Here is a 25,176-nt window from a genome sequence, read left to right on the forward strand (position 1 = left end):
CATGTTCACCCACCATCGTATAATTTAAAAAAGATCCGATATCTTTCCTTGTAATCTTTACATGAAAATAATAATAAACTTCGTACTTACATCGACTTCGGTGTTATTATTTCGAGATCCTAGCATGCTATTCGTCGAGAGTCTCAGATGCAAGCTCTTCCTAATGTCCCCGTTCGAATTCAACGTCGACCTGGAATTCTTGATCGCACTTAAGGATGGCTTATACCTTTCGCCAGTGCTGGTCTTACGAATTCTGTCGAAGAAGGGCACGGATCCATTTTTAGGCAATCCTTGAACGTGGGTCGTGAAGGCGGGCTGAGAAGCGTTCCTGGGAATGTTTGGCTTGTTGAACTCGTTCTCGGATTTGTCAGTGGTATCTTTGGTGTCCTTGATATCGTCTACGGCCTTCCTGCTCCTGGATTTGGTCGACACTGCTTTCAAATCCATGCTGCCGCTGTTGCTGGTTGCTCCGCTGGACGAGTGCTCTTGTACTTTTACTTCCGAGATCGTTGGTAGAGTCGGTACTGTTGGTACTGGTGTTAAAGGCGTTCCTTTAATATTACAAGTGATTGAATTCTGTTACAAACTGATAGGATGTATGAAACGAACCAAACCACACTATCGATTGTAGCGAGGCATACGAGGAACCATTTACGTAGAATTCTGATGTGAAACTGTTTTACAAAACAGTTTACTCCGCAGACATATATTGGAGCTGGACAGAAGTTGATTGTAACTATATTATTATGGTTAAAACATGGTAAAACAGGTATCATACAGCAAATGAGCTTACTACAATTGCATATATGTATCCTGTATTGTTCATTAGTAAATTTAAGAAAGAACATTTTTGCCCTGTTTTAACAATAATAATGAAGTCTCACTTTTGTCCAGTCATTATACGCTTTTGTAGCCTACTACGTGGAAGCCTAATAAGTATTGGTAAATGATAGAATACTGAACTATTTATGTACGGAATTGAAATTCTTTCAATACGAAGACGTTCAATTTCTGGATACACACCATAGACTGAATTAAGAAATTTGAGATATAAAAATCCGCTTTAGAGACACGCATGAGAACTGTGAAATATTAACGTGTAAAAAGTACCGATTCTCTGAACTGGGATTATTTTCAATAAAGCGTTGTTAATTATAAACTATCTGTAATGAAGTTATATTTCTAAATTAGCTTTCAGGAATGGCAACTTCGTTTCGAGTGTGTCACAAATATACGGATTCAGATACTAATCTATGCTCGAACATTTTCCTTATTTTTGGATTCTTTCTTCTAAGTCCGTATTAAATATTTAAGGTTTACAGAGTAATAAGCGCATTTAAAAAAAGACCGTACTTATATTAGTTCAATATTCTGAAGTTCAGAAATTAAAATTGTTGTTCAATACGAAAGAATGGATCTCGCCTCGATAAACAAGATGAAGATGAGAAGGTGCAAAAAAAGGTGGGAATGCTAGCCGCTCTACACAATCTTACCAGGCACTAATTGATCTAAGTTGAAGCTAGAGTGTACACCAGGATCGATGTTAATAGGCATTTTCATCCTCTTCTCCATTGACCCATCAGGTAGTTGTACCATGAAGTACGAACCGCCGATACTTCCACGTTCCATTTGGAACCTTTTTTCTTCGGCCATTCTTTGCAGAAGCGGTTTGACGGATGAAGTCTTTGGATACTCCAAAGGTCTCATCATGGCGCCAAATACCTGGAATGAACATTTTTCTGATCAAAAAAGTATGCCCAGTCTAGCGATATGAAATTCAACGTAAAATAATGGACATGTCCTCCCTCTTGTGTCCACATGTACGTGATTAAGATGATATGAAAGGCGCTGAGAAATTTAATCTATGCCGATAAAATAATATTCACCAATACCCTTTTTTATAGCAATGCCATTCCGAATACTTAAGTGGTAATATAAGCTGACGCGTCACGTTACCGACATTTATATTTATATTGAAGTCTTTTACAGTGTACGTTGAGAATTATACGAACTGAAGCGTTCCATACGTCATTTCGGTAAAGTAATGATAAAAAGATCGACGTAAAACTGTCGAAATCCCGTGAATTCATTATTCTAACGACTGTTAAGGGGCAACGTCGCCATCTGTGACGTTTAGCTGCAACTAAATTTTTGCTCTAAAAACACGTATTAGCCACGGGACAAGCCAGCATACCATATTTTCCCATCTGACTCTGTAATATTCCATTTCTACGGTATTCTAAATTATTCAAGTTAGGTCCCAAAACTCTTCATTTTCAATTGTAAGCCTCCAGGCGTAAAATATCGAAAACGTGCACGAACCACGCCATGTTGGTTTTAGTTCATGATAAATAAAGTTTTGATGAAAAATGAAGTTTCTCGAGTTTCAGGACCTACTTTAGGGCCTCCATGTTCACGTAGTAAAATTTGAAACGAATAGGTACACCCAATTCGGTAAATACTTTCCCCAACGATTTGACTTCTCAGGTATATATAGGCTCCATTTCATATCACATTAATTGGCTTTGTAATATTCTTACAACAAATAGCTTAATACGTTTTGTCACTCAATAAATATTCAAGTACGCTAGTCGAACGCAACGACTTGTAGTCAATCGATTGGTTACTCACCGCACAATTAAGAATAAGGCCGGCTAGAATCAGATTTGCTCCTTTCCAACTGTATGCTTCTAATAGTATCGTGGCTAAGGGCGCAAATGCGAAAGTACCAAAACCCGAACCACAAACGGCTATGCCCGTAGCCAACGATCTTTTGGTTTCGAAATAATACCCTACACATACCACAGCTGGTAGGTATATTAAACCAAACCCTATACCTGTAACATTTCACATAAGAATAACTCTCAGAACCATTTGTTTCTTATGTTATGTTATTAACGGGAAATAAGATTGTAAATAAAGTATTATAAAATCGTAAGATGAAAGTAGTTTAACTATTTTCCTTCGAATATTTACCTCCCATGACACCGTAAGTCAACATTAGCATATTTACAGAGGTGGATAAGGTTGAAAGTACAAATGCCGCCGCTCCAATGAAACTGCCAGCCATACACACCGCTCGACAACCATATTTGTTTGTCAGTGCACTGACGACAGGACCTAGACATTGATTGTTACGTTAAAATGAAATCCACTTAATTGTTCAATGAACTATATAAATCATATATATGATTCTTACCAGCACTTAGGTACATGCCAGAGAGAAGAGATCCAACCCAAGCAGTCTTGCCTTTTCCCTCCCCAAAATACTTGACAAACTCTCCGAGGAAGACACCAAAGGTATAGGCAATACCATCCACTATCATGTTACACATGAATGATGCAAATACCACCACCCAACCGTAACCACCATCAGGTGGTGGTGGTATATCATGATATTCACAGAGCGATCCTGCCTCATCTTCCGGTGAAGTCTCTTCGGGTCCTCCATCGGTGTTCGTCAATCGTGCCTGCTCCTCCACCGAGTACTCACTCTCCGTCTGTAAATATTATTATAATAATTAGTCGTCTATTAACACACATTCATAATATTTAATACTATATAATCCATGCAAAGAAATTATTTGATTGATGCTTGGAATTGGGAAGGAAAAAAAGGACGATGTTTGAAACGCTTAAACATACACCCCAATGGACGATAAGAAATAATAACTTAGATACAAGTCAAAGCACTATATTATTAAGAATTGTACTCAAGTGTAATAGAAAAATTACCACAAATTAAATTCATTTTGTTATTCTCTTCGGGCAAAGCAATATTGCTTAGTAATGTGCCGAATGCACCTTGTCTCATCTTAGATTTCCATATTCTTCTTCTAGTAACCGGTAGTTCACCTTGAATAGTATTACAAGGAAAAAAAAAACTTGTTGCGATACGCATAAACGATTCAAGCCCTGATTGGAAAACTTCTATGTATGGATACGAGGGTGACAATTTAGAAAGCACCGTTCAATAAGGTTAAGTTAATACTTTACTCAATGCTTTGCCATATTTGCATATACAGGGAAACCGGCTATGATAGTTCATAGAAAATGTCCTTTTTACACGTATTGCATACGCAATTTTAATGAGGGAAGCTTGACTCACACAATAAACGTAAACTATAACCTTTCAAAGTGACATTGCTAACATACTACCAGTCTTATTTTTAATGGCATTTTACATGGAATAAAAGCAATCTTAAAGAGCTACAGCTAAATTACGAGTTTGATGTACGTCTTTGTTAAAGTCATGTAAAGTGCTCGGAACACATCCATCCATACCACACGTAATTTTGGCATTGTGCTCGCTTTGTATCAACGTCAACTTCACAGCAAATTTAACTTCAACCACAGCATTGACGTCGGGCCAATGTTTAGATTTTTCAAAGGAAACCATTTCCTCGCTATGAGGAGGTCATAATTATTAGAGCAAACGTCTTGCCGGGAAATAGTCAATACAACCTTGGAGGAAATTACGTAAAATCTTGAGTCATGAAAATGATATCTCAAATATATCAGATAGAAAAGTATTCCTGTCGCCACTGTGCAATTATACATAAATATAGAAAATAAAAGATTATCTTCGGACTCCATCTGCACAAACAAGAGACAAAAGCAGCAACGGATTGCTTTCTTTGTACCGTTGTGGTCTTCATAATTTAAATGCATGCTTTGTTTGGAACGTTGCCAAGGCAGGTGTGTGCGAAACAATGTCAAATCTCAAGCTCGAACGAGTTACACATTCATCGGTATAGAACATTAACAAACTACTGCCAGATAACGTCCTCATGGCACAAGTAATTTCCTTGCAACTATGCGCAGTTTGACCTAGCGTAAATGCAAATTACATATTTTATCGTCTAATGCATCGATTAACATTAATACGCATTACACGACAGCCTCCTAATACAGAAGTACTACCTAGAACCAATTTAACAATTTTCCTCATCGAAAGCCTCTTGATGATTCGCAACGTCTCTACCAAGAAAAGCAACTGAGACGGTATATCCATAAGCAATAACACACTTCGAGCACTGCGACACAAGGTCCATCCTATCCAACGCACTAAGTCACAGGTTGCAGGCAGTTTGCAAATTTCTAGCAAGCAATTATCCAGTAACAAGGCGCTATAAACACTTTGCACGTAGAGAAGCAATGGCGAGGCAGATCGGTGCGCATCGGTTGGAAGTTTCTCGCAGGAAACGGTAAATCCGTCGGAAAGGTCAGTCTTATAACATCCGAGTTCGTCCGGCGAGGAAACTCGAACAACGCGGCTCCTTGTTCCCGACTCACGCCGGTCGTCCCTACAAATAGAAAGTGTTTTCCCGGCGGTAACTGTGCGAGGTTAGCCGGCGTTCAAAGCATCCGTGAGGCGTCGAAACCGTCGAAATCCGTCGAAATCCTTCGGATCTCGACGAAATGGACACCCGGAGAAATCAAGCTTGTCATTTGACCGCGGGGCCGCTTAATGACCTTGTCGCAATGGGAATTGATTGGAGCAACCGGCGATGACTGGGCCGGAATCGAAGGTCGGCGTCGATCAGCTGATCTCGACTGTCACTCTCCGCCTAACCGGGCGGGACTCGGGCTCGGGCGAGTTCGGCCTTGTTTCGTTAACCGAGGCTGGCCCCGTTTATGGTTGCGTTCAGGGTTGGGTAATTTCCCCTTTTTCGAGCTTTCTGACTACATTATGTGAACCACGCAGTTTACCGTAGAAAATCGTAGAAAACCAGCAAATTACGTTTCCAACATGGCGGATGCCGCAGATGTGCGATGCACGGCATCCGCTAGGTTCTGAACGTGTTTTAGCACATAAGCTAACACGTAATATATTTTTTATGGAATAATTAATTTGGCGCTTGCGTTCAAAATTGTATGAAATTTTACGTTTCCAATATGGCGGATGCCGCAGATCCACAATATATGTATCCGCTAGGTTATAAACGTCTCTTAGCGCACATGTAAATACGTAAAAATAGTGAAGGAATAATTAATTTGGCGCTTGCGTTCAAAATCCTTTTAACTTAACCCAGTTTAATACCAAATTCCTAATTGGATTTATTACTTTCTATTTATAAATAGAACTTCGCACTCACATAGAAAAGTAGAAACGTATTATACGTTGTAATATACGTGTAGAAAGTCACGTATATTACATGACGTGTTATGCCCACCCAACCTTGGTTGCGTTAGGAGTGACATGGGTGCAAAGAACGCACTCACGTATTCTACGTTTGTAACTTTGCATCTTTCGAGTGCGTCTCCAACCAAGCTTAGCGTCTTGATACGAGTTAACGTCGGCCTCGTTTCTAACCAGGTGGATAAACGAGGTCCAGCCTAGTTAGTGGGCACATTTAACGTTGGAGGGAGCTGCATGCAAAGATTTCTATGCAAACTTAGCATGTCGAAATATCAGCAGTTACCGAAATCAAACATTCGTAAAAAAAAAAAGGTATCAGACGAACCCTCAATATATGTTCAATCCCCTATTGATGATTCAATGAGTTGATTCACTCATCATTCAATCCCCCATAAATGATATCAATCCCCCATTAATGAGGTCTTCACGCATTTTTATAGAATATGTACAGGAAATTTTCGGAATCAAAAGTTCGTAGGACGTGTAGTACGTCAACTTTTTGTAATTCCTTCTGGGATGATTTTACTACTTCCCAAGTTTTTCTTTTAACTAATATGTGCATTATTCTCTGATCCGAACCCTACGACACAAAGCGACGTAGTACCGGTCTTCGAAACAAGGAAAGTGGAGAAAGATATTTCCGTTCTTCTGGAGCTGGTACTTTCCTGTTTATAGGGTGATCTTGATGGGGTCATTTATCCTTTACTTTGTGATATTTTGTTTTTGCATTTCGTTGTTTTAAGGTAATATAAAAGGGGTATATATAGAGCGTCAAAATATTTATAATTTCCTTCAAACTGGGTAAACTGAATCGTTGGAAACTTTAACGCGTGATTATGGAGGCCCTAAGGAAGAACGCGACGCTCATGAAACTTCATTTTTCGAACAAAAATATGTGCCCTTGGTTCTAGTCTGGGACATACAAAATTTTTCTTTGAAAAATGAAATTTCACGTGCGTCGCGTTCTTCCTTAGCGCCTCCATGTTCACCTGCTGAAGTTTCAAATTATTCTGTGCACTCTGTTTAGAGAATAGTTTTATAAACATTTTGACGTTTTGGGGGGTGTGTGTATATATATATGTACACTTTCATATCATCTTAAATCACGTTGGATTAAGGGAAAGTGTTGGGCGCGCCTTATTATCAAGCGATTGTAACCCAGGAGCCCTCAAAGATATTGATTGAAATCCTGATCTTAACACGATTTAATAAAATAAAATAAAAAACAGTTATCACATTTGCGCAAACGTAATTTAATTTGTTATTGACAGTTTTCCTCGGTGTAAATCCCAACTTCACCTTCAACGGTGCCCAACTCTTTAGAAGACAAGAATCCCCAATATTAAATTAGCTCCAGAGCCTGATCCAATCCCTGATCTGATATTTGATTTTTGCTTTTAAGGTGAAGTGAAACCTCCTTCAAATCAGTCGATACGAATACAACACTTTTTTTTTAAGGCCCAGACCAGAACCAAACTGGCGTCGAGCTCTCATATTTCGATCAATATACAATTATCGAAGGCTCCGATATGAGAAACGAAACGGTCAGGACAATTTTACAACAATTTAAAACACTCTGGTAATCGATAAACTCGCATTTGAACGGGATAAAGGCAGACAAAGTGTTGAATGCGCTTCTATGCCAAAACGATGGTAATACGAGGTCTCGGAGTGAAAATTTAATTGTTCTGGAAATCACAGATGGCGCAGGAGGTCCCTCTGCAGTCAATTAGGGCCCCAGAAAACATGAATCCAGAGGATTTCTGAAGTTTTACTTCAATTTCTTTATAATTAATATACGAAAACGACAGGTGGAGTATGCCATTTGGTATAATACCCAATATAATTCGATACATCTGTCAATATAAAAGCGAACGCCGGCAACGTAGGCATTTAGAAAAATCTTTATCGACGTCGATCAAGTTCCTCGACGTGTTTCACTTCACCTTAAGTACTCTTATTTTTTCTAGTCGAAATATAAGATCATTCAAGAAATACCTCGACCCAATACGTTTCAGTTCGACGATTACGAGGAAATCGACGACGAAGCCTACGGACTAACGTTAATGACCCAAATTATATTACTTTTTTTTTCTTGTTTACCAGAGAAAGGACAAAAGAAAGCCTATACCCCCGGCTGTGGAAACTAGTACCAGGCACCATTTCATTTTTCATTCTTTTCCCTGCAAACACTTCTTTGTCCTATCGATTAAACGAGTTCGATGCCAGACTACCCGGGAATAACCGGAAACCTCATTGAATATTTTCCACTTTTTTACAAACCGATCTACAAGCTGATTTTAAACAGAACTCCAATCATGCAGCAATGGTATCCCTTAAAAAAAAAAAAAAATTCAAGAAAACGGAGAAATGCAAGACAAATAAAATCAGAGAAAAATCGAAGACTTCAATGAAGGTTCGTACAAAGTGAGAGTCGCCCACAACTTCGAGATACGTAGTACTATAATTAATACCGTACACGAACCGTTAAGGTCGAATTCCAGGCTCTACTTTGAAAATTTCTCGAAAAATCCGGTTTAGGGAACGTTGGTCTAAAAGCCAGGCTGTGCTCTGGGTATATCGTTGTATGCGTGTATAAATATCCCCAAGCCGTATAACCCTTAAGGTGAAGTGAAACACGTCGAGGAACTTGATCGACGTTGATAAAGATTTTTCTAAATGCCTACGTTGCCGGCGTTCGTTTTTATATTGACAGCTGTATCGAATTATATTGGGTATTATACCAAATGGCATACTCCACCTGTCGTTTTCGTATATTATTTATAAAGAAATTGAAGTAAAACTTCAGAAATCCTCTGGATTCATGTTTTCTGGGGCCCTAATTGACTGCAGAGGGACCCCCTGCGCCATCTGTGATTTTTAGGTCAATTAAATTTTCACTCCGAGACCTCGTATTACCATCGTTTTGGCATAGAAGCGCATACAACACTTTTTTTGCCTTTATCCCGTTCAAATGCGAATTTATCGATTACCAGAGTGTTCTAAATTGTCGTAAAATTGTCCTGACCCTTTCGATTCTCATATCAGAGCCTTCGATAATTGTATATTGATCGAAATATGAGAGCTCGACGCCATTTTGGTTCTGGCCTGGGCTGAGTTAAAAAATTAAAAAAAAAAATCCAAATGTTGAATGTGTCAGGACAACTCTTAGATGATCAGGAGTGATGTGTCAAAGTTTCGGACGGTTTGGTCTAATACCCTTAAAACAAAGTGTTGTATTCGAATCGACTGATTTGACGGGGGTTTCACTTCACCTTAAAATACGGATAAAAAAGATACTCCACTCGTCCAGATCTCGCGAAGTCGAGGGAGAAAAAAGCCTTCGCAAAAGGTCGACTCGTCCCAAAAGAGCTATTGCGCCGTTTCCAAAACGAGGACAAGAAAATTTGCGCCTCGTTTCGAGCACATTAGGCTACCATATACGCCCTTGTAGAGGTCGACTCGTCACCCAAGACTACCAACCGGATGTTCGATTTTTTATTATCCGTCCAATGGCCGTGAAAAAGTCAAGCGATTAGACTAAGCCGAGCGCAGTGTTCCGCGATCGCGGAAACACCCACGAGTGAAAAAAAAATTCCGCGATACCTCGAAGATAAGAGTCGCCTCGACCGCGCTTCCTCGTTCCACGGTACATACATTATCCAAGATATATGTTCTCCCAATTGAGAAATAAATATTTATCGAATTGACGCGTCGAATTTTCGCGTTGCTCCGCGCCGTTCGCGCAGGCTTTTAAATGTATTTGGCGCGAAACTCCACCGAGTTTCCTGATGACGTGGTACCCAAACGTTAAAATTAACCGCGGGATGGAAAACGAAAGGAGAAGAAAAATAATCACCCCGTTAGACGATTGAGGGGTGACACGAAAGTGTCGCATATACATACCAAAAAGTCAAAATATTTATAAAACCTTTCTACAAACTTGACGCACCCAGTCATTCGAAAAACTTCATCGCGAGAACATGGAGGCCCTAAGGAAGAGCGCGATCTTCGTGAAATTTCATTTATCAAGGAAAATCTTTGGTTATTTAGCCTAGGCTAGAACCAAGATCACATTTTTTTTCTTTTGTGAAACAGTGAAATTCCACGAGCATCGGGTTCTTCCTTAGGGCCTTTATAATCACGTCCTGGGGCTTCGAATGATTCGGCGAACTCAGTTAGGAGAAAAGGTTTATCAATATTTAGGCGATTTAGATACATTGAATGACCCTTTAATATCCCCTTAATGGATTTTAAAAGACGTTCAAATGGCCAGGATAAATTGACGAAGCAAGAGGAGTTTCCCAAATCCGGGGGCAAATGGAGACAAAGGGCGGAAAGCTCGTGGAAGGATAAAGGTGGGAGAAGGAGAAGTCGGAGCGCTCCGATCGCTCGCGCATCGGGAGGTTAGGCCGCGTAAACACGCGGGGAAAGTCAGCGAGCCCGCCTCGATGCGCCTTGATGCGCGCGAATGCGCTCGGCCACGGCAAACGGCTGTCAAGGCTGAGTCACGTGTCCACGCCACCCGGGCGATTAGCGGCCGGGAGGAGAGGATCGGGAGAAACACGCACCGTGCTGATCTTCCGGACCCGCCTCGAGCCGTACTGGCTGTACTGTGACTTGTTGAGCGAGACGCGCGACATCCTGGTGGGTCCCGCGTTGGGCGCCGCGTCGAGGAAGCGCACCCCGTAAGGAGGTTAGGAGAGCGAGCGGGCGGCGGAGAGAGGGCTTCTATTAATACGGCGCGCCGCGGAGTCTCGGCAGCTGTGCGCGCTCCGGGCGTTTCGAAATCGGCCTGCGAGGGTCCCCGGAGGGAGGGCCGAGTCGAGGTAGGGCCGCCTTTAGGAGCGAGCGTCGTCGAAGTCCGCTGCCATCTTTCTCGAGGACGCCGTCTCGAGAGCGGCTCCGGTCTCCTCAGTGGACCGCCGACCCCGGCATCGCGAGCCCATGGGTCCCGCCGCCACGCCGCGGCCCCCTACGGTCTCAGCCGCGACCCGGGCTCCCGCAACTCGCGCGAATATCGCGCACCTGCGCTGGCACGCGCGGACACGCGCGGACTCTCGCCACGAGCTGACGACGACGAGCCGACCGACGCGACTGCCAAGGCGCGCCGACCGCCCCGACGCCCATCGCGCCCCCGGCCTCCTGCCACTGCCGATCGCGCCAATCATCGCGCTCCTTTCGCTTCTTTTCTCCTCCCGGCCGGCCCGCCGGCAAGTTCCGTCTCGCTCGCGCCTCCGCCGCGCCCGGTGCCGCGCGCTCTCTCGAGAGGCCTGTCGACCCCTACCTTACCGACGGGAACGACGGTAGTTCGCGCGCCCACCGCCGCAGCGAGCGCGTCCCGAACTAAGGGCACTTGACGCGCTGCCCTGTCATCGTGCCCGGTCACGGCATCGTGGGTCAATGTTTCCCGATCGGACGCGTGCCCCTTCGCCCCCGATTCCTTTCTTCGATTCTAATTTACCCCCCAAATATGTCGCCGAGAGGAATTACGGCCGATTGATTCTGGATTCGTCCAGTTGGACAAATCCATTCGGAGCAATAACCCGAAGGTGAAGAGATCAAGTATTGAGCGTTTCAAAATGGAAGCCGGTCGCCAACCCCAAGGGGTACGCGGGTAATATGGCGTTCTTTCCATTGGCTGTTAGAATGTTCTCGCTATGAAGCGTCGGATGGAAATACGGAAAAACACTGAGCGCTTGGGACGGAAACGGAAAGTGCCAGCTGTTGTCTCTTTCCTTTTCCCCCTGATATTCGCAGGATTAAATATTAGGGATCAACGATTCGAGCGCAATACTTGTATGCGTGATATATTACTTCTAAACGAAAGTAAAGCTTGCCGATGTACGCAGTTTGGGAGATTTATACGAGAAATGGAAATAGCCTTCCTTTTGCGAGACGCGTCACCCCCACGTAAACCGCTTCATGTTTTCATCGGGCTGTGGGCCGTAACTACGTTCCATCTTGCTCCGTCTCGGTGGCGGTCGTTAGGCGTGCTCTTTTTTTTCTTTCCGCCTTTACCGACGGCGCAGCAGCCACGCCGTCAGTCGCGGCGGATGCAAGGCGAACTAATAATAAACGGAGGCACTTGTCATGCCGTCCCTGCCATTGTATTCGGTCACGGCCCTCTGGATCACATTATTCCCGTCCCGGTCATGTCGAGGAATGAACCCCATTTCCTAAAGATCCGAAAACTCAAAGGCTACGACTGATTAGAGATAATCACGGTGCGGGAGTTGGCGAGTTTTAAATCTCCCGGGAAACTGGGAACGCCGACTCGCAGCGTCGGGCATTTATTTTCTCTCGTATCATGCCGCGATACGCGTAAAGAGGTTATGTCTCGTTTATATGACTGAACGTCAAATTATCCCTGATTTAAACAATACATTTGGAGGTTACTATAAAACTCTTTATGGTGCCAGATGATAAATCGTAATCTTAGAACCAATGCTGGTCTGATTGCAATGCACTACGTCAAATCGTTCCCGTTAACTTAGTCCTAATAAATTAAATCGTTAATGTACACTAATCTATTATAACTGAACATGACAGCCACGTGCATTTATACATCTTCTAATTTGTCATTTTTCCATTTTACGGATTTTTATGTAAAACTTCCGTTATGTAGGGGGGAAAAATGTATGTGAATTTCCTTCCATTTTTTTTCTTTTCAGTGTCCCAGTGAACACTACTATATAATTGTTGAGTAAATGTTACGTTTTACGAAACTAACATGTTATATAGCATAAAAGTATCATGGAAGTTAAATGTTAATTATTACTCCCCACTTATGTTATGTAACATGTTATATTAACGTTATATTAATGTTGTCATTTCCGTTACTTTAAAATAATATTAATTTCTCATACATTTAATAAAAAAGACCACGAAATTTTATCCAAAATTATATCATTTTTTATTTTTAATTATTTTTTGGTACTTGACAACAGTTAGATATTAAATGACAAATCAGACGTTCAATGAAATTATGTAATGATAAACTATCTGATTTTACTTAAAGACGATTAGGATTTCATTCGACTAGTAAACAATGACCGATAATGTATATGCGCGTATGAATTTAAGGTACATTTTTTTCATACGAGTAGTAAACAAAATATGACATATATTAATCTGATGACATTTGACGATCAATTATGACAATGACGATGATGATGTAAAAAAATAAATGACAGTTAGCATCAATGTAGTTCTGTTTTGTTACAAATATGTGCTGCATATACACAGTAATCTCAGGACAGTAACGTAATGTAAGATGAGAGTAACAAAGTTATGCTACATTTATATAGATGTGATACTAACAAATGTTATGTAATCTGTTAGCTCTATGTTACGTAACTGTTAGGTTTGGTGTTCAGTGGGGTACGACTTTGTCGGTGAATATTATCCAAAAGCTAAAATGATGGCACGACTACCTGACTGCCAATTTCGAGCACAATAGCGATCTGTCGGCGTGGCATTCGTTCAATTTTCTGCGTAAAAAAAAGGCGTCAGGGAATTATATAAAGAAGCATTTGACAAAGAGGCATCTTGCAACATGTTGCAGGAAATGTAGTTTCGTAAGATTGCGGACAAGAAGCATCTGAACGTGCATTAAAATGGCGACGACTCGACCAATTAAAATTAATAAATAAACCGAGATAAAATTAAAAAAAAAGGTAGTTTGAGAAGATTTTTCAGCTAAACAATATGTGTATATATATGTGAATATGTGTATTCCCACATTGAAGTAGAAAAGATTAGGGCATAGTGAAACATTTGCATTATTCTTGACTGTGTGAATATTTAAAAATTCCTACCATTGAAGAGTGCACTAGATAATAATTTTTCCTTCTTAGAGTCTTCAACTTCAGTTGCAACACTGACGACTATTAGATATACATGGTGCTATGACATTCCAAAGTAAACTTTTTTTCATGAATTGTGTTTTTAATAACAAATACCTTTTTCGGGTATTCGAGTCATGCTCATATCGCTGGAAATGCCCGAAATTTAGGCGATCTCTTTATTTAATGATTTAATTTAAGGATTTTGCAAATATGACGTTAAACGTTACGAGATATCATGTGGAGTACGGTTAAACAATGTTCCTCTGTGATCCACGTGTTTTGCGATCTGCCAAATTTAAACTACCATGTAGAGTAATAGAAGTGGTTCGAAATCGAAAAAGATGAACAGACATTGGTAGTTTTAATTGGTATGTTGAGAGCTGTGCATTAGTAAGAAATGCAAAAAGTGGATATGTGGCATTTGCACAGATAAAAACCCTGATCTATAAATTCAATGAGCCTCTTGACAAAGTCATGACTGACCAACGACAATGTCAGGGATGCCAATTTTCTAATGAAGTAATGTCTTTTTATAAACCAGATTGAGCTCAATTTTCGTTTGTTCGAAGAGCGTAAGTTACGTTAATCATTTTAACTTGTTAAATAATATTAAATATGAAACTACGTTTATTTCATTGGATCGCTCCTATTGTTGCATTTTCACCCCATGAGGGAAGCAAAGTGAAACAGTTTCATTGCTTATAAATATCTCAACTTATAAGAAGATTCGACGATATTGAACAAACAAAGAGTCCTTTACTACTTAGTAAAAAAAGTCTATTTAGCAACATGCACTAAGTCCCATTCTTCTAAAGATTATACTTTTAAACTTATCGCGAATTGAAACTTTTTTATTCCATAGTGCTCTAATCGCCCCTAGATGATATGAAGGTCCTACAAAATCCCGTACTCGTAGATAAGGTATCCTGTAATTGAAGCTGAGAGTTCTTCCGTCATTTTATGACGTACTATCCAAATGTGACGAATTAATTGCTTCGGTGGCTAATAACTCGTTATCGACCGTTTACAAGCATTTTAATTGGCTGTTTCGATAACTAATAACCCCTTATCAATAGGTTGCAAGCTTTTTGTCGGCATATCTTGAATAAAGTAGTAAGTAGGCTGAAATCAGGGCGAGTAATGATAATTCATAACGAGCGAGCAGTTCCGCACTCGGATCAAGTAATATACAAGTACATACAATGATATCTCTTAGCCTCAATATTATAAAGTTGAATGTTGCCCTTACTAGCTCTTCGATATACGAAGACGATATAAACAGCATTGTGCACTATATCGGTAAGCATAACACTCAAAAATAAAGTTCTGGACAAACAAAAAGAAATTACCACTGATTTTATCTTATTCCTTATATAGAGAAATTTGCAGAAATGTTAAACAGGAATTATGTGCTTTACGTGCCACGAAGATTTAGTAAACTGCACAACCGCAATAGTTATTTAAAAATATAAGAGGAATTTTAAGAGGACACCCTTTCACTGTGAGGTTGTTCAAAGTTATGTAACGCATTGCTTTGTTTCTTTTTTTGTGGAGACTAATATTTCCGATTCTCTGTCATTTTCAGACGCACAATAGATGCAACAATTAAGAACTGATTCGTGGTAAATGCGAGAACGGCTGGGTAGGATGAAAGAAGCCGACTTACTTTATGCTTTTTGTGCAGTATGAGTCAACGGAGGAAATCGTTTTCTCGAATTGCCGCGGTGGGATCGATATGTAACGAGTCCGAGGAACCTAACTACGCTGCTTTTTAAAGTGAAACGCTGGAGCAGGTATTTACGTCTCAATTTGTTTTTTCCCTCGCTGCACCACTCATGTCATTTGCACAAAAGTAATAAGAGCATTCGAAGTATTGACGCACTCACGACAAGTAGAATTTTTTTTTCTTTCGCTGCAAATTCTTTACTTCAAAAATAAGCTGGGTACTTTCGGTAACGGTATTTTCAATTGTAGACTGAAAATTCCTGACTGTTGGCAATTTTTGCGATAAACTGGGAAATGTAAGTAGAAAACAATAATTCCACGTTTATACTTTTAAACAAGTGAATGAAAACTCCAGAATTCAAATGTTATCAGGTAAGATAAACTGGAGTAGTTTCATGACAAACATTTAGCAAACCAGGTATTTTCTTCGACTGTTTCCTATATTTCACTAACATGTGCATTTTAGTAATGTAAAAGTCTTGTCGTCCTTTCGTACAAAAATAATAAGAGTATTCAAGGTATTGATACGCTCACAAGTAGAATTTTTTTTGTTACGCTGCAAATTCTTTACTTTAAAAATAAGGTGGGTACTTTCGGTAACGGTATTTTCAATTGTAAACTAAAATATCGTAACAGTTGGGAATTTTTGCGATAAACTGGGAAATTTAAGTAGAAAATAATAATTCCACGTTTATACTTTTAAACAAGTTAACGAAAACTCCAGAATTCCAACGTTATCAGGTAAGACAAACTGGAGTAGTTTCATGATAAACATTTAGCAAACCAGTTATTTTTTTCGACTGTTTCCTATATTTCACTAACATGTTTATTTTGACGACTGACACGTGTATTTTAGTAATGTAAAAATCTTGTCGTCATTTCGTACAAAAATAATAAGAGTATTCGAAGTATTCACACGCGCACAAGTAGAATTTTTTTTGTTACGCTGCAATTTCTTTACTTAAAAAATAAGCTGGGTACTTTCGGTAACGGTATTTTCAATTGTAGTCTGAAATATCGTAACAGTTGGGAACTTTTGCGATAAACTGGGAAATGTAAGTAGAAAACAATAATTCCACGTTTATACTTTTAAACAAGTGAACGAAAACTCCAGAATTCCAATTTATCACGTAAGATAAACTGGAGTAGTTTCATGACAAACATTTAGCAAACCAGTTATTTCCTTTGACTGTTTCCTATATTTCACTAATACGTTTATTTTGACGGCTGACAGGTGTATTTTAGTAATTTAAAAGTCTTGTCGTCATCTCGTACAGTAGCCCTTGCTATTGTATTTGTAAAATGATTTGACGATAAGACGTGCCAGAAGCTCGTCGGTGAAAAGTTCCCGGGAAAAAATATTTATTTAAGTATTGGGTTACTTTAGATCAAAGTGGATAATTACATAGAACATTTTAAAGAATACGGATATAATGTAAATTGGAATCAATCGAGTCTCATTCCAATGAATATGTAAATCATATTGACCCTGAGATAAGATCTGTTCGAAATGATATGAACAAATACAAAATTTTCCAGAAATTATCTAACTACTCCAAAATATCCAAAATCCTTCAATTTTAACTTTTCGTAATGGAGATCATACTACTAAATTATTTATGCATTTTGATGAAACGAAAACGCGTTAGTTATAAACTCGTGGATTATTGTTCATATAACTGAAGCAGAAAAATAAATGCCATACCAATTTAAGAATAACTACCCATACGCGATAAAAAAATAAAATTTTAAAAATCGTTTAAATTTGCGAAATTCCACCGGTTTGAATTATAGTGAAGCCTTCGGTCCACCGAGTTTCAAAAGTATTTTATACCTTCTAAAATTATTATCCGTCAATCAAGAATGAACATTTGTTCGAAAGCTGGCATCTTTCTGAATAACAATTAAAAAAATTCGAATGTAAAAGATGCTGAAACTTTTTTCGGAATAAAACCTAAAGTCAGCATTCACGATTTTTCAAACTGCCCAGGTTAATTGGATTAAAAGGCACAACCTTTCCGTATATATTTTTTTAATTTTAGTTGCTATATTCTACACATTGGATCACCTCATAATGAATACAAAACTAAGCACGAAAATCTGTCGAATAAATTTTGCATCGGTTTTGAAAATCTTCCGAGGGCAATGCCTACGTGACCAGTTGTAGTTGAATTATGGATCGAAGATCGCAATCATCCAATTTCCCTGGATACGCAATGGAGTTCCCGCTAACGATTAACGACCAGCTAAGGCGATTAGAAATCTTTTTACCTCTTGAGTTTACCGACATCTTAGTTTCTCCCTATTTCTGCACTGAAAAGAACTCTCAAACTTTTATACATGAATATGAGCGTCAGAGGAATCGAATCGATTGACATCTCACAGAGAACAAATTTTCTTCTTCCCATGACATGCGACTCTAACCGAGAAAAGTTTCTTTGTGATTTCATTACCACTTAGGAAGTACCCCAGATATGTATATAGCAAAGTTCCGGATAATGAGGTAGTTTAAAAAGTGGTCACTTTAAAGACACATTGTCTTGGATGATTATTCAACGATTGTTCCTTCGATTATCAATTAGTGTTCCTGATCCAGATATTCACTTGTCAAAGTTCCAGATAATGAGGTACTTCAAAAAGTGATCACTTTAAAGATACATTGTCTTGGATGATTATTCAACGATTATTCCTTTAGTTGTCTTCCTGATCCAGATATTCACTTATCAAAGTTCCGGATAATGAGGTACTTCAAAATGTGGTCACTTTAAAGGCATATTGTCTTGGATGATTACTCAACGATTGTTCCTTTAGTTATCAATCAGTCTTCTTGATCCAAATATTCACTTATCAAAATTCCAGATAATGAGGTAGTTAAAAATGTGATCACTTTAAAGACACATTGTCTTGGATGATTATTCAACGATTATTCCTTTAGTTGTCTTCCTGATCCAGATATTCACTTATCAAAATTCCGGATAATGAGGTAGTTCAAAAAGTGATTACTTTAAAGACACATTGTCTTGGATGATTATTCAACGATTGTTCCTTTAATTACCAAATTAATCTTCCTGATCCAGATATTCACTTATCAAAGTTCCGGATAATGAGGTAGTTCAAAAAGTGATCACTTTAAAGACACATTGTCTTGGATGATTATTCAACGATTGTTCCTTTAATTATCAATTAATCTTCCTGATCCAGATATTCACTTATCAAAGTTTCGGATAATGAGGGAGTTCAAAAAGTGATCGCTTTAAAGATACATTGTCTTGGATAATTACTCAACGATTGTTCCTTTAATTATCAATCAGTCTTCCTGATCCAGATATTCACTTATCAAAGTTTCAAATAGTTCCGTGCAGTGACTCCAATAACCGGTGGGAAACTAACGAGAGATGTAGGCAAGCTCACCAGGTAAAAAGTGAGTTTCGAGTCTTTGTTCCAGGTAAATTACGCGAAGCAGATTTAAGTGAAGGTAGAAAGACTTATCATGATAGAGAAATACCATCGTCTTCCGTCCCAGCAGCCGCAACACTCGCGAGTAATTGCGAGAGCCGCGAACCGATGCGCTCGCGCGGCACAATGTCAGTATGGCCGACGTCGCTTATGAATTAATTAGATAACAACCGCCGGCAATTAGAACTGGCGTGCACGCGCATGAAAACACCATCTGCTTCTCATCTCTGGGGAAAAATGTCGAGGAAAGTGTCTCGCTTGCGCGTAGGCTCAAACAAGATAGAAGTATTTTTTACTCTTGTTCCAATAACGTCTAGCAAGACAGCGTTTAAGAAGGGAAATGATACGAGCAAGTATTTCACATATAAAGCTTAAGACCTGAATACCTGATGATATGGACCAATGGATTTGTGGACTGAAATAATCATTTGATAAATGCTTAAGGTGAAGTGAAACCCCTTTCAAATCAGTCAATTCAAATACAACACTTTTCTTTAAGGGTATTGGACCAAACTGTCCGAAACTTTGACACATCACTCCTGATCATCTAAGAATTGTTCTGACACATTGAAAATTTCGATTTTTTCTTAATTTTTTAACTCAGCCCAGACCAAAATCAAAATGGCGTCGAACTTTCATATTTCGATCAATATACAATTATCGAAGGCTCTGATATGAGAAACGAAAGGGTCAGGACAATTTTACGACATTTTAGAACACTCTGGTAATCGGTAAACTCGTATTTGAACGGGATAAAGGCAAAAAAAAGTGTTGTATGCGCTTCTATGCCAAAACGATGGGAATACGAGGTCTCGTAGTGAAAATTTAATTCACCTGGAAATCACAGATGGCGCAGGGGGTCCCTCTGCAGTCAATTAGGGCCCCAGAAAGCATGAATCCAGAGGATTTCGGGAGTTTTACTTTAATTTCTTGATATTTATTGTACGAAAACGACAGGTGGAGTATGCATCCATTTTGTACAATGTCGAATATAATTCGACATAGCTGTGAATATAAAAACGAACGTCGGTAACGTAGGCATTTAGAAAAATCTTCTTTATCGTCGTCGAGCATGTTCCTCGACGTGTTTCACTTCACCTTAAAATTTCATAACTACTTAAACATGTAACATGTGAAATATCACGTTGTATCAAATTTTAATGGCTGTCTGTAAAAGCAAACGAAATAATTTCCTCTCGAATGTGACTTTATCAGTTGAAAGGCCACTCCTTTGATATTAATATTCTTTTATTTTTAAGTTTCAGGGGGTTTATTGCAGTAACCTTCGAAAACAGGGAGAAATCAGATCTGTGTTCTTCTTGTAATGAGTGAATTTCAAACGTCTTGGAGAATATTGTTAAACAAAGATTACAGAATTCTATACAAATCTTTTTGGATTTCGTAAGGAATTCGATAAGTCGGTCAGGCTTTGTTGAATTGAAGTCCTCGTGACCCGATTTCGTTTGCTGTTCTTTGCGCAGGCCCGGAAGTTATGTTTATTTATCTGAGAATATCGATATTTCCCGAGCCCAAGGGTAGGTAAATGAAAGCCTGTAGTCCAGATTTACTTAGGTCTCAGATTTTCTGAAATGACTAACTAGTGAATCATGAAATTTACTGATGTTCCTTCTCACCGTTTGATGCCCTTTCTCCTGTTATCGCTTTAGTTCAAGTGACGATTTCACTCGCACTTCATTCCCATCGTGACAAACCTCGAGGTTTTGTCGAACATGCGCGAAAATCGATAAATTACGAACACCCCAGAATTTCGTTCAGATAAGAACAATTTCATCCTAAGTGGTTTAAGTACTCAGCTGAGTCATCCGTGTTTGTCTTTGCCAGCAATAAGCAAAAGAAATAAATGAAATACCTCCAAATTTTCCCGCATCATTAACTTTATGTACCCTCTTAAAAAGGCAATAAATTCGTCTGGACAGATAAAAAGACCCGACATATTATTTTAAATGTCCTAAACGTTGCTTAATCGGCATGACTTTAAGGTACTTTTGCGTCGTATGTTGTTAGATTCGGAAATATATTTTTTTCCCTTATTTGGGAGAGGAATTTTCTTTATTTCAGGTTTTCAAATGATTCGCCCCGACATTGTACAATTCTTAGCTATCGGACACCTACAACTGTAGACACAAGATAACAAATCCAACAAACACTCAAGAGATAAGACGCTCCATCTTGGAAAGGTAGATCACGATTCGTTGCTAATAAATCAGAGAGTAGATCGAAGGACATCGAGAAATGTCACGAGACCTCGAATACCGATGTCTATGATATTACATCGTCTGAGAGAGTCCGCTCCATCATCAGCGTCAAATAGAAATCTCGCAATAGTTGCTTCTTTTCTCCTGTATATATTTTTCAAGTGGCACTTTACTCCTTAAACTAACGACCGTCTAACAAGGGAGGTATCCCAAGTCGATCTCTCCGATTCGATTTCTTTTATAATATGTTATAGTAGACTAAAAACTAAGCGACACGTATTTTTTTTTATTTGCCATTAAACACTTTAAAGGGGTGAAACCACCATCCAAAGTAAAGCCTGTGTGGGGTGGCTCACGCATTAATTTTTTTTTTAATTGAAAAAATTATATTTTTCATTTCTCGTTATGAAAAAGCTTTTCCAGGTGGATTGGTTAAAAAGTATTATGTTCTCGTGGGTGAAACTGCCAAATCGCCCCTTGACATACCTTTGGATGGTGGTTTCACCCCCTTAAAGTGTTTAATGGCAGATAAAAAAAAAATACGTGTCGCTTAGTTTTTAGTCTACTATAACATATTAACGTATAACTATAACATATAACATATAACTTCTGGATTATAGGTTTACAAGTAGAAGAAATGAAAATATATGTCTCTTTTAATGCGTTAAGTAGAATCTCAACTGTATAGAAGTTACCCTTCTTTATATATTCCCTCGACATTAATTTTAAAAACCTACACTTAGAGGTTCTAAGTAAGAAAAGAAAATTTCAACTCAGAGCGGAATTCGATAAGTCGCCGTTTTCAATCACAAGTGCATACATTTCAAACTTATCAATTACAAATACAAACATACAAACTTAAAGCATGGGTGGAGCACGCAAGGACGTATCTCAGCGGAATAAATGGTCGATCCTCCATCTGAAGATCCGTCACATCCGAAGTCGCTGCACGACTCTAAGCGATCAATTACCAGGGTGTCGGCCCACTCAGTAATTTCGAATTAAGCTCGTCGGACGGGCCTTGGGAGCTCGGCGACCACGTGGAAAGGAGGAGAATCTGCCCTTAATAAAGAGTCGTTAACTATTTGGACATGTTTGCCCTCTCGATCCCTCGACAGCCCGACACAAATGTAACCTCAGGATTACATACGAGGTTTGTTCGCGTTGACTGCACTTTCTACCCTCGAGTGTAACTAGTATACTACACTTTTCTTGAAAAGTGCAGAAGGGTAGATATGTTACAGTGAAACACCGAAATCTAGAGAATGTCGACTTTCACCGGTGAATGTCAACATTCACATAGTCGCTTCGTGTATGGCCGAAATATTTGCTAAATACCCTCATTTCTGACTTACACCGGTAAATGTTGACATTCACCGGTGTGTGATTGTCGACACACACTGGAGAGGGTCCGAATGTACAACAATGTAATGAAATATTCGATCTTTCACCGACGTATTTGGTATCTATTGACATTCACCGGTGAAAGTCGACATTCACCAATTTCGGTCATTCACGGTAACAGATACACTTTCATCGACGTCCCGACGCCAGAAACCTCACGAAAGTCCAAGATTAATGATTTAGTAAAGAGGTACGCGATTTTGAGGTTATCCGTATCGGACGATGACGAATACGAAAATCTAATGCTTCTTCCAGCCTTCCTTCTTAAGCTGTGTTCGTTTTCTTCAAATCCTACAATTCGTTCTATTACCTTGTAATTGTAGATGATAATTCCTTTCACGAATTTCAGGTATTAAGGTGAAGTGAAACACGTCGAGGAACTTGATCGACGTCGATAAAGAAGATTTTTCTAAATGCCTACGTTGCCGACGTTTTTTTTTATATTGACAGCTGTATCGAATTATATTGGGCATTGTACCAAATGGCATACTCCACCTGTCGTTTTCGTACAATAATTATAAAGAAATCGAAGTAAAACTCCAGAAATCCCCAGAATTCATGCTTTCTGGGGGCCTAATTGACTGCAGAGGGACCCCCTGCGCCATCTGTGATTTTTAGGTCAATTAAATTTTCACTCCGAGACCTCGTTTTACCATCGTTTTGGCATAGAAGCGCATACAACATTTTTTTGCCTTTATCCCGTTCAAATGCGAGATTATCGATTACCAGAGTGTTCTAAATTGTAAAATTGTCCTGACCCTTTCGATTCTCATATCAGAGACTTCGATAATTGTATATCGATCGAAATATGAGAGCTCGACGCCATTTTGGTTCTGACTGGGCTAAGTTAAAAAATTAAAAAAAAAATCCAAATGTTGAATGTGTCAGGATAACTCTTAGATGATCAGGAGTGATGTGTCAAACTTTCGGTCAGTTTGGTCCAATACCCTTAAAACAAAGTGTTGTATTCGAATCGACTGATTTGAAGGGGGTTTCACTTCACCTTAAGGATCAATAAGGGTCAGAATATTATTGCAGGAGAATGAAATACAATTTAACTACAACAGGGAGAAATTATAGTTTAGTTCATTCCAACCGCGGTTAGGTAGTAATACGTAATTATTGTAAATTGTTTCAAACATTACGTACTAAACTAAAACGCTAAATTATTCTATACACGAAGAATGAATAAGTACTTCTGGTTATATTACGTTAAGATGTTAGCATGAATTTTGTATTTTCCTGTTGGTTGGTCATTTCAATTTTGAAATTTGCCGCCAAATTCGCGGGCTACCCTTCTTGTACTTTCTCGGGATCGAGGGTAGAAAGTGTAGAGAAAGTGTACACTCGGGGTAGATACCCTCGCAAAACGAACAGCGACGTCTGCGTCACTTCCGTCAAAACAAACGCCAAAGTGTACACTTTTCGTAAAAGTGTAGAAAGTGTAGGGAAAACGAACAAACCTACGAGAGCCACAAATGAAATTATCGAAGGATCATCGAACGCGCGGCAATGTTATCTACGAGAAATGCGTCATTGCATATGCGTTTCAAGCCAGCTAGAAACCACAGATTTATTCCGTTATCACCGAGAAATTATCATCCCATCGTCTATTTATCTTGAGAAAGATATCACAGAAATATGCGAATCCGGCTTTACAGGATTCAAGAATGCAAAGCCATTGTGGCCACTGCCAGCGTGGATGATCAATCTGTCGCGATAAGTAAAAAATATCTAAATACATGTTATATTTTTCCTTTCTAACGAATATCTGTGATAATCTCTCTTGATGATAAGCGTACTTTCAATTCGAGTATCGGGCCTTGGGAGCTCGACGAACACGTGGAAAGGAGGAGAATCTGCCCTTAATAAAGAGTCGTTAAGGTGAAGTGACACACGTCGAGGAACTTGATCGACGTCGATGAAGAAGATTTTTCGAAATGCCTACGTTGCCGACATTCGTTTTTATATTGACAGCTGTATCGAATTATATTGCGTATTGTACCAAACGGCATACTCCACCTGTCGTTTTCGTACAATAATTATAAAGAAATCGAAGTAAAACTCCAGAAATCCTCTGGAGTCGTGCTTTCTGGGGCCCTAATTGATTGCAGAGGGACCCCCTGCGCCATCTGTGATTTCCAGGTCAATTAAATTTTCACTCCGAGACCTCGTATTCCCATCGTTTTGGCATAGAAGCGCATACAACACTTTTTTTGCCTTTATCTCGTTCAAATGTGAGTTTATCGATTACCAGAGTGTTCTAAATTGTCGTATAATTGTCCTGACCCTTTCGATTCTCATATCAGAGCCTCCGATAATTGTATATTGCTCGAAATATGAGAACTCGACGCCATTTTGATTTTGGTCTGGGCTTAGTTAA

At 39.3% G+C, this 25,176-nt stretch overlaps 1 protein-coding gene across 4 annotated transcripts in view; it reads right to left on the reverse strand.

Moving 5' to 3' along the window:
* LOC105695872 (monocarboxylate transporter 12) overlaps nt 1-25,176 on the reverse strand; it is a 30,140-nt gene that overhangs the window by 2,522 nt on the left and 2,442 nt on the right. Inside the window, exons 1-6 of one of the 4 annotated variants that reach the window (XM_012417868.1) lie at nt 10,714-11,230; nt 3,200-3,500; nt 2,977-3,120; nt 2,632-2,837; nt 1,494-1,722; nt 91-533 (exon numbers count right to left, since the gene is read on the reverse strand). In XM_012417868.1, the coding sequence (XP_012273291.1) occupies nt 91-533; nt 1,494-1,722; nt 2,632-2,837; nt 2,977-3,120; nt 3,200-3,500; nt 10,714-10,785 (1,395 nt within the window). In that variant the 5' untranslated portion in view covers nt 10,786-11,230. Of the gene's footprint in view, nt 1-90; nt 552-1,493; nt 1,723-2,631; nt 2,838-2,976; nt 3,121-3,199; nt 3,501-10,713; nt 11,231-19,222; nt 19,273-25,176 lie in introns of those variants that run through there. The other 3 variants (XM_012417867.1, XM_012417870.1, XM_012417869.1) reach the window with 3 other exon arrangements.

This window comes from Orussus abietinus, unplaced genomic scaffold (genome assembly GCF_000612105.2).
Source record: "Orussus abietinus isolate OABI.00-Male unplaced genomic scaffold, Oabi_2.0 scaffold215, whole genome shotgun sequence".
NCBI lineage: Eukaryota > Metazoa > Arthropoda > Insecta > Hymenoptera > Orussidae > Orussus > Orussus abietinus.